This window comes from Octopus bimaculoides, chromosome 18, assembly GCF_046866305.1.
Source record: "Octopus bimaculoides isolate indiv1 chromosome 18, ASM4686630v1, whole genome shotgun sequence".
Lineage (NCBI taxonomy): Eukaryota > Metazoa > Mollusca > Cephalopoda > Octopoda > Octopodidae > Octopus > Octopus bimaculoides.
In genome coordinates, this window is record NC_142945.1 from 35,948,308 (window position 1) to 35,959,535 (window position 11,228).

The window sequence follows — 11,228 nt, forward strand, 5'->3', positions numbered from 1 at the left end:
CTAGGTAGCAATCAGCCACTTTTGCTATCATTCCTAGGGCACCTATACAACAGGTATTGTTTTAGTCTTGAGGTTCCACATTTTGCCAATTTTTATTTCAAGATCTTTATACTTACTCAGTTTTTGGTAGGTCTTCGATTGAGACAGTCATATCAATGAGGAGGCATGATTTTTGTCTGAAGTCTTTCAATATAATGTCTGGCCTATTCGCATTTATCTTTCTGTCAGTTTGAATGGTGAAATTCCAGAGGAGTGAGATGTGATCATTTTCAGGTACTAGAGGTGGTTTGTGTTCCCACCAGTTTTTATCACGGGGTAGGTCCAGGTTTTTTCAAATTACCCAGTGAATATAATGTGCTGCTCTATCATGCCAGTTGAGATACTCTATAGGCGAAAAAAGACTGCACATGGAGACATGATCAATGGCATTGTATATTAATAAACCATGCACATGGAGACATGATCAATGGCATTGTATATTAATAAACCATAGAAATAAGTTAGCCTCATCTCGCCAGTGGAGGCAAATGAGGAGCATACTGTCATGGTCCGGTAGTGTGACGATAACGTAACTCACTTCTGGGCTAGAGGTCATGGTGCAGAGCAAATGTCTAGTTTGATGTGTCACACGGCATGTTAAATTATACTTCCTCGTCTGGAGATCCCTTCAACTATTTACTATCCCGCATTGTTATACAAGCTCTGTTGCCTTGATTCGTTTTGTTACCTAACATATTGTTTAAAAACCATGAAGTGAGTCTGATGTGTGCGCAGCTACTATAAAAAATGCCACATACATATAGACATGCACACGTACACGCACGCACACACACACACACACACACGCACACGCACACACACACACACACACACACACACACACACACACACACACACACACACACACACACGTGTGTGTGTCTCTCTCTCTAGGTGTGCGGGTATGTTTGTATAGTTCATTGTTCTGTTATTTGTCAGGTCAACAAAATATGTTTTCAAATATGTTCGTATACACTCAAATGTGAAATAACATTCGGTGCAGTAATTAGCTCAGAAGAAAAAAATGCCATTTATAGACAAAGTGTGAAAATACACATGCGAATTGGGCTATGAATGACGTCATCACACTGTTGGATGAGTAAATTTGCACCGTTATGGTTCATCAGCTATGGACACAAAATCTGTTCATAACCCACTAAGTACGCGAGTTCTTATATGATCGCAGCAAATGATAAATTTGTTGAAGTGTGCAAAGCTTGTCACATACATACATACATACATACATACATACATACATACATACATACATACATACATACATACATGCATACATACACACGCATATATATACAGGTATACATGTATATATATGCACATGGATATATATACATACATGTATACATACATTTATATATACACGCACGCACACGTGTGTGTGTGTGAGTGTCTTTTGGTCTATGTTTGTCCACCCACCGCCACTTGACAACCAGTATTGGTGTGTATATGTCCTCCGTAACATAGCGGTGGGGCAAAAGAAACTGATAGAATAAGTAACAAATTTTAAAAAGTTATGTGCTGGGGTCGGTTCATTCAACTAAAAATTCTTCAAGGTGCTGCCCCAGTATGGCCGTAGTCTAATGACTAAAACAAATAAAAGATAAAAGATAAGCGATATCTGAATATCAGTGAGGAATTGTAGAATCAATGCGTATTTAGCTTAATATTGGTGACGTTCTCACCCAGGTACACTTTGCTGTTCTGACTTATGAAGTTAACCAAGTTAGTATTAGAAAAGGTGGGGGTCTCAGCATGGCTACAGACAAATGACTGAGACTTGACAAACGGTGTTGGTGCGTCTACGTCCTCGTAACATAGCGGTACGGCAAAAGAAACTGATAGATTAAGTAATAGGTTTAAAAAAGTTAAGTGCTGGGGTCGATTCATGTACAAAGATATATTATTCTAATAATCGCCAGTCGTAATTTGATGTTTATTATAATGTTATGCTGATGAATGCATTGTATCAAAAAAATTTTTATCGCTTATCTCTAAGTAATTTTTAACTGAACATACCTATCAAGATCCAGTTGTTATTTTCTAGCTCTGGTGCATTCTGTGTAGTAAAGTCAATTTCTTGTCTCGTTTCCCACTAATACCGGCCTTTTATCAAACTCCAATCTCATACAACTAATCGGACCAACTCTCGATATTTTGATTCCCTTCTCCCTACTGCAGTGTCTTTCTCTTGTTACCAAAACAGTTCAGGAGATCTTGAAAAGGTCATGGATACATCCCTTTCTCTATTCACTAAACCATAAAGCAAATCTAGGATTTCATTATCTAATGTGTCCTTTTTAAAGACACTATAGTTGGATTTTAAAACATTTTGATTACTATTTCTTGCAGGTCATTTGACTGCATAGATAATCCCTCATTATTACATTTCATTGTTGCTGTAACTGTTGTAATGACACCAATAAAGTTTAGTGTTTGCTTCAATGTACGGTTCAATAATCACCAAATACACTTTGATTAGATCCATGTAGTTAAGTGTTATAAACTTTTTTATTTGCTTTGATATGGCATTTAGCTTTTTATCAGAAAATGTTTCATTTGAATGAATGAGGAATACTAGACGCTTAAATGAAAACTTTTCTGATATTCAAATATTTTAAACTAGGAAAAATAATTTGAATTTAGAGTAGTATGATGGACTTGCGGAAAATAGTTGCATAAATTGATGACTTTTTTCGACATTTTAGATATTTTATTACTTATATAATTGGAATGCTTTTTGAAATAAGCGCTGTAATTCACTATAAAATTGTCGATTGAAAGTTCCATAAAGATATGGGTTTACTGCGCATTTGAGGTAAAAAGAATAGATTAAAAGTTTGTAAAGAATTTGTTTTCTATCACTTTCGGTGTCATTGAAATTATGTTCAAACATCCTCCAAAATATTGCAATGAAATGTAATAAATAACATATAGCCCAGAGCAATGTGGTCGGTAACAAGCTTACATTGATCTTAGATAACTGTACTGAGTGTTTCTTAAGAATCGAAACAGGGTAAAGTTTTGTTTCTGAAACATTGCCTTCGTTTTTATCGTTAAAAGATGGAATCTTCGATGGAGTTCCGAAAGATACGCTTGAACGCTGGCGATTACTTCTCATTGAACGCTGAATTTTCTTAATACGAAGTTCAATTAATAAGTAGAATATCATGAGAAAAATAAGCAAATAAAGGTAACCGCACAACACTACACAATAATAGACAAAAGGAAATACTGTGTCGTCTAAACTGTCAGGAAATGAACATACTTTTCCAATATTTCCACATTGTCTAACCAGTCTATTCTGTGTATTGTACACTTCAAGTACTGGTATATTAAGTATAGCGGAAGAGATTGTTGAAGAAGCTAGAATTTTTTTTGAAGTCACAACAGAAATATTGTTATATTTAAAGGGTCGACACATGACAATGTATCTTTCGATTCCTAATAAAAATAAAATTATAGATGAATTAAACATTGCTATGGCAACGAAAAACCGTATTAAGCGGCATGCAAAACTACTGTGAAAAGTGAAAGAGAAACATAGAATGAAAAATTCCATCGGTATACATATTAAGCAAGTTAGAAAATCGCACACAAAAAGTCCTATAATGAACACTTTTGTGGCTGTCTCATCAAATTTACAAAAGTGTATATATGTTAAAAAGCTGTTTCCTAATAATCCAAGTATCAGAGAAAATAAGAGATATATCATCACAGGGAGATACAAGTCCACAAATTCGGCGTTTAGTTCTTCTAAAATACTAACACAGTCGTTACTGTTATTGTTTTTGTCCATCTTCTTCATTTTTCCCCACTAACTTTTACGAAATATTTTCTGAAAGTTTGAAGACAGCGTTTGGCTAGCATAGATGTTTGTATTTTCTGGAAGAAAGAAAGAAAACAGTGTTCAAATATTTCATGTCAAGAAAATGTTTGAAATATTGGTTTCATATTTTGGTACAATACTAGCAATTTCATGGGCGGAAATAAGTCGATTATATCGCCTCCAGTGTTCAACTAGTACCTATGATGAAAGGATGAAAGGCAAAGTCGACCCCGAAGGCATTTTGACTCAGAACATAAAGTCGGAAGAAATGCCGTTAAGCATTTTCCCCGGTGCAGTAACGATTCGGTCAGCTTGCCACCGTAACAGTTTGAAATATTACAGTGTTACTCTAAAATATTACAGTGTTACTCTAAAATATTACAGTGTTACTCTAAAATATTACAGTGTTACTCTAAAATATTACAGTGTTACTCTAAAATATTACAGTGTTACTCTAAAATATTACAGTGTTACTCTAAAATATTACAGTGTTACTCTAAAATATTACAGTGTTACTCTAAAATATTACAGTGTTACTCTAAAATATTACAGTGTTACTCTAAAATATTACAGTGTTACTCTAAAAGACTAAGTCAGCATAGATTTGTACAAAACAAGAAAAGTTTTTAATGAAAAAAAACTATAATTACTTATGAATTTTACAAATTAATGTTGATGTAGATAAGCTGTAGATGTTAATCAACGATTAATAGGATATAAAATACAAAGCATACACACTCGGTGAATCTGTTGTACCTGAGACAACAATCAACAACTAATAAGAAATAGTCCATAAACCATACTTCTGTACATGAGATATGACAAGAAGAAATATGATCGAAAAGCTGAGAATATTCTAAGTGGATAATAGATGTATAGGTTTGTATTCTGTAATAATATCTTACTGGCCAGGGCACGGTCATCTGGTTAAGAACTTCATTTCGTAACTATGAGGTTTCATGGTTTCACCTCTAGCTTCGGGTTGATCCAAAGCTTTTGGGTGAAATTGCTGTTTGGTGAATTCTAACTGTATTTCGAAAGAGCTGTCTTTATAGCACACCTAACACACACACACACACACACACACACACACACACACACCGCCACACATACACGCATGCGCGCGCGCACTCACTCACACACACACACACACACACACACACACACACACACACTTTGAGTTTGCCTGAGATCTAGGGTAGACTCTTTGATAACTGCTGCTAATAAGGAAATCATAGATTTGGTTGTTGGAAATAAAATTCTCTCTTTCAAAACTTAAAACGATGTTCCCATTGGTCTTTATAACAAGGTTCTTGCGCAATAACGAAGAGAGTTATATATTATACCTGGTTGAGTCAAAAGGCTTTTCGTACTTCAAGATTTAATTAATAATTCAAGCAAGTTACATATGGAAAGTATTTGTTCATCAACATATATCCCATCATATACTATTGTCTGTTTCCATTGTTGTGTCTGAAGATCATTCCCATGAATAGATCATTTGGCTGGTTTAGCGGCAAAAAACTCCCTGCACCCGTTTTTAATCTCTTCCATAATATTGAACCTTCATCCATGCAGGATATGAGCCATGGCGCAGAAAAGGTGGTATTCTGATGGTACAAAGTCTGGACTGTAGGTAAATGATGCAGCGCTTCCAGTTCCAAGTTATTCAAGGTCACATTGGCTGTGTGTGATGGGCATTGCAATGCTGTATGAATGAGCGTCTTTGATTGACCAATGCAGAGTAGCAGCTTTTAAAACACCATATATTCGTTGCTGTTGTTGAGTTCACAGCATTTTTGAGTTCATAGCGTATATAGCATGACCATCAAAGACAAGCTCAAAGTGCAACACCCCCTCGAAATTCCACCAAACGCACAACATGACCTTCGCTTCAATCCGCCCTACAGGTTCTGAATCCTGACCGGAACGAATCTATTGATTTCTTTCATTAGGAGCATGAAAATTCATTTCCATTTCCAGTTGCAATTCGACACCAAATACGGGTGTCTCGAGTGTTTGCCTTGCTTGCAAAGTGCTTTATTAAGGGTCAAGTTCTGCTGGTGCTTGTGTTTGGCTGTTGTTCAGCCATTTCAAGCAAGGCCTCATGTTCCACTACAGAAAGTTTCCCTGACCTTGATTTGTCTTCGAGGCTGGTGTCACTTTCCTTGAAACGTCTGAACCAGTTAATACCACAGGTTCCTTGACAGTTCCGGGATCTTTCACATCATTAATTTCTTTTGCTACTGCCCCTGCACTTAGTCCTTTTTTTTTTTCACAAGTAGCCCAAAATGGCTCTGATTGCAATTTTACACCACCCACCATCAAAGCTGTAAAATAAAGAATAAACAATTATTGCTTATATATTATAAATGGAAATAAAGAATAAACGATTCAGTAACGATTGAACAATAAGTTGTATCAAATTAATGATTTAACATGGAGATACATGTTGTCAAAAATCATCAGTGAAAATCCGAAAAAGCTTTTGACTCAACCTTGTTGACATCTGCAGTGAATTTCAACTAAATAGATTTCCTAAATTTAGTCTCTTTTCGTTTTTTTAATCTGTTGTTTTTGCTGTAGTTGTTGTCATTACTATAAAGGTGGCGAGCTGGCATAATGGTTAACACACCGAGCAAAGTGCTTAGTGATATACCGTACGTCTTTACGTTCTGGGTTCGAATTACGACGAGGTCGACTTTGCCGTTCATCCTTTTGGGGGTCGATGAAATAAGTACCAGTGAAACACTGTCGTCGACGTTATCGATTAGTCCCCTCCCACAAAATTTCAGGCCTTGTGCCTATAGTAGAAAGGATTATTTATTTTGTTCTTTCTAGCTCAGGTTTTGTTGGAACTAGCCTATAGTACCATGCTCTCTGTTATTTTCAACTATCTAATGTTTCCTGATTATTCTGTCCTAGTTAAGAAGGCAAACCTTTTGTAACAGTTCTACTGGGCATTCTATTCTGATTCTCTTTATATTCCTCTTGAAGCCTTCTGATACTGTCCCCAAGGGCCCAACGATAATTGACACTAGCTTCACCTTCTTAATGTTTTCATAGCCGGGCTATTTCGTACATAAGAGGATTGCATACATCTATTTTTTCACCTTTCTTCTGAATTATTCATGGGTCAAAATGGTACGCAACATCGACTATATAGTACATGTGGTGCATCATGTACACCACTTCTAGGTTCGGTCTGTTGTGCACTAGCACTTGATCTGTTTGTATTGGGAAACCCCACAGGAGTTTGCAGGTCTCCGACCCCGTTACTCTCTGTGATTTGTGCTCATATTACGTCTTGTCTCTCTCTAGATCCCACAGTACAATTTTATACAATTTTATACAATTTGTAAAGTAGCACTTTCGCAAGCTCATCGTGTCGCCACAACTTCTATTGGTTTTGGGCAAGTCTATAGCATTTGTTTGGGATATGAGTAATGGTTTCGTCCACTTTAGTAGAGTCCAGGACGCAAGATGGTCTTCAGTGCCTACCTCGGCAGTATGTCACTATTCTCGGAATTTTGCGAAATGCCGATAACAGCCGAGGAAATACGGGATGCGATGACGAGTTGCAAGTTGCCTGGCTTGCATGGTCTGCGCTATGAGCTTTACTTTTATATGCCAGAGTTGTGTGGGGCTTTCTAGCAGATATCTGCTGCAACTGGCAACAGAACGGGGGAATTCCCAATTCTGTGAGTCGAGGAGCACTGCTGAGAAAGAACCCAAACAAGGGTAATCAAATAGAAAATTTCAGGGCTATAAAGCTGCTGAACGGCAGACTTCAAAATTTTAGCCAAGGTGTTAGCAAAGAGGTTGATGCTTATCGTCGAGGGACTGATTGTGATGCGCAAACATAGGCAATCCCAAACAGTTCCATCAACGGCAACCTCCACATCATAGAGAGCGGGGTAAGGAACTTCATAGGGGTGAGGTCCTGATCAATTTGGATCAACCTAAAGTTTTCAATACTGTTGACCACCAATACTTGGTGGCTATTCTCATGCCCTCCGGTTTCGGTCCCGTTTTCTGTGGCTGTGTCGCTGTAATGTACAGTGACTTTTGCTCGGTAGTTCAGGTGAATGGTTACCTATTGGAACCATATATCATGCGTTTGATTGGTCAAGGATGTCCCCTCTCGCCTTCTCGGTAAGTACTGGATCTTGGGCCATTACTGCGGAAATTAAAGGCGTTGAGTGGCATTCCGTGAGAACTAGTTCATGGGAGAACCATGTCAGAGTACGCAGACGACGTCACCGTCATAGTGTCGAACGGCATGCGCATAGATCTGGCCGACACTGCTCTAAAAGAATACGAGGCGTTAACAGGAGCAAAAATTAACCACGAAAAGTCAGTGGGCCTGTAGCTCGGCACATGGAGAGGCACGTTCATGCCATCCAAAAACGTTGTGGAACGCCGGATGGCGGGACCGGTTGAATTGCTCGGGATTTGGTTCGGTCCAAATCTCCAGGTGGAGAAGAACTGAGACGAGGAGAGGAGCAGAGTGGCCAATCGCACCCAGAAATCAGCAGAGAAAAAGCTATCCCTGAAAGGTTGTACAGAGGTCGCGAATGCATACATCGCCTCCGCTATATATAATCGCCTGACCGTCGTACCTCACCCCAGTTTACGTCTGAGCAAACTAGAGCGCGTGCTCTCCCACTTTCTGTAGAAAGGGCGAGTTCCACTGCTCAGGTGCTCCATTTGTTGTCAACATCCACTAAATGTAGGCCTGGGTATGCTGTGGCTGCTGATGTGCATCTCCAGTGCTTCTTAGACGGTGAGCAAGTGTTGTCACAGTTTGTCAGACACGACTTTCCGCAGTTCGTCTCTTTGTCTGAGATGCAATCTTGGCTCAAGCGTAGACCGAAACAGGACGCCTGGCACCTAGAGTGTCATCAGGCGCCCACAGTCCTTTGTCAGTCGGGCAATGCGATCGGTGGAATTTTCAATCAGACGTTCTATAGAGGGTTAGTGGCAGGAAATGGGACAACGTTCTTAAGGAGACTCTGAACGTTAAGAATGAGTAAGTTGGTCTGTTCCGGAGGACTTTCGGGCCGGGGCCCGTGGATAACTTCCAGAAATCTTTGGCTGGTAGTGCTACCAATGAGCATTGCTGATTCCGGATGAACTCTACAGTCATGGAAGTGCCATCAGTAGGGCTTGCTCGAGGTGCGCGCAGAGCGACGAAACTATTTTGCACGCTCTCGTCCAGTCCCGAGCATTACTGACTCGTGGGTTTATACTGAACACTTGCTGTCGCGTGTAGGACGGACCTGGCTATCAGTTGAGTCCATCGTGAAGATCTCCCCACCGCCTTCCTTTGACCAGGAAGAGCAGGCAGTGTTTCGTTGTCTGGTGGGCTTAGCGGACGTGGTTGTGTGGTAGACCATGCTGAAAGGGATGAAGGCAGACACTTTCTTCTTTGGCTAATCCCTCATCAACCTTTTTAAGTTTCAAGTGAGGGTAGAAAGGGAAGCACTGCCTCCCAGCAATTTTATTAAAGGGTGGGCGAATGTAGGTCAAGGGGATCGTGGTGTTTGTGGGGTTTCTAAAAGCAACCCTTGGAAGTCTCCCTCTTTTGAAGATTTATTATGATTTTTATTGTTATTTCCTTTTTACACGATTTCATCGCACACACACACACACACACACTCTCTCTCTCTCTCTCTCTCTCTCTCTCTCTTTCTACACACACACACACATATATATATATATATATATATATATATATATATATATATATATATATATATATTTATATATATATATATATTGTATTGTTCTGCACCACTCCCAATCTTTTATATGATCCCTCAGTGATTAATAAAGAAAGGATTATCCTCCTCCTCCTCCTCCTCCTCATCATCATCATCATCATCATCATCATTATCATTATTATTATTATTATTATTATTATTATTATTATTATTATTATTATTGTTATTGAGTGAGAGAGTAGTGCATGCCGTCAAAATGACACTGGGGTACAAATATACGAAGCCCAGTATACCCAGATTTTTTTAATATCTACCCTTTTATAATGCATTGCGTGGTGTAGGTTGCCGTGGATAGTTACGTTTGTTATGGCACATATCTTTACCTCACTCACCAAAATATTGAGAGTAAGTGCCAAGCTCTTAGCTATCACTCAGGCCAATATCTTTTTACGGGTCTGAAGTTAAGATCATACCCCTCGTTTCTTTTATCTTTCTCGACAGAACTACCGTATCTCTTTTCGTAGGGCCGGGAATTCTTCCGCTCAGCTGCTATCTGCCAAGAGGTCCCTGAACAAATTTGGAATATAATGATCAAGTTCGTAGAGCAGACCATCCAGCACCAGTGACTTCGCCCTCACACAGCCAGCTATTTCATCACACATTTTGTCACCTCTTACCAGCCTCTTGCAGAACTCTCCATTCCCAGCCAAGAGCTACGGAAAGCCGTGAGGTAGGCGGTAAAATACAGCCCCGTCTCTGTTCCCCTGTTCGTCCCAAACAGCTGAAGGAAGTATCACTTCATTCTGCACACACCTGCCACGTTGAACCTCTCTCATCCTGGCCCATCGAACAAATTTTTTTCCTTCCTAAGAGTACACACCCTAGCTCTGACAACACAACCTTCATGCACACAACACAAATGTAGTTACATTCTTGAAATATAAAAAAATCAATTGAACAGATATATCTTAACAGAAACGTGAAAGAAAAACAATGCATAGCGTATTAAGACTCAAGAAAATGATACTAACATTGAGAAGCAGTCTCTTCTGGGTTAGTCCGTGCGCATTTTATCCATATCGAATAAAAGGAATCATGATTACATAAAGAAAAATTTAATATTCGGAGGCAAAAAAGATGTTTGGATTGCTATTTCTGCACGGAACAAAAAATGTCCATTCCATCTAACAAATTGTGTGTGGAATTCGAGATTTTTGTTGGAAATATGGCTTGAATAATGACGTGATTTTAGTCATTGTGCGGTCATAATCATTATTTTGTATAAAATTTTAGATTACTTCTCAAATAATCAGTACAACATGGGGTTTAAGAATCTGAGTTTGTTTTTGTCAAAAAAACATTTTGAAATACAATGAATAATGTTAGCAAATTTCGCATAAAATTTCCTACTGGATTCTATATTTTTTTTTTATTTCAATAATGTGTTTAAAATGAATCCTGTCTGTCATAATACTGTTTCTATGGATGAAGCTTCAACACAGTCAAAGGGTATTCGTTTTAAATTTGATGGTTTTTATGTCTCTTTCTTCAGGAACAAGCTGAGATATTATTGGTAAACAGTCGGCGGTGTTGAAGAGCATAATAATTAAAGACGTGGC

General features: G+C 38.6%; 1 protein-coding gene across 2 annotated transcripts; it reads right to left on the minus strand.

The window, feature by feature from the left end:
* Positions 1-2,745: 2,745 nt before the first annotated feature.
* On the minus strand, positions 2,746-10,859 carry LOC106867955 (uncharacterized). 2 transcript variants are annotated; one of them, XM_089365984.1, is made up of 3 exons: positions 10,641-10,859; positions 5,230-6,213; positions 2,746-3,939 (listed from the first exon to the last, which is right to left on the minus strand). In XM_089365984.1, exon 3 carries the CDS (start codon positions 3,860-3,862, stop codon positions 2,771-2,773), a length of 1,092 nt encoding a protein of 363 aa, XP_089222110.1. In that variant the 5' UTR covers positions 3,863-3,939; positions 5,230-6,213; positions 10,641-10,859; the 3' UTR covers positions 2,746-2,770. The 2 variants fall into 2 exon arrangements, with proteins under 2 accessions (XP_089222110.1, XP_014768519.1); XM_014913033.3 differs by lacking the exon at positions 5,230-6,213 and having other exon boundaries at positions 10,641-10,853.
* Positions 10,860-11,228: the final 369 nt, after the last annotated feature.

Coding starts and splice junctions, on each gene's coding strand:
- LOC106867955 (XM_089365984.1), bottom strand. CDS start 3,862: ATGAAGAAGATGGACAAAAACAATAACAGTAACGACTGTGTTAGTATT.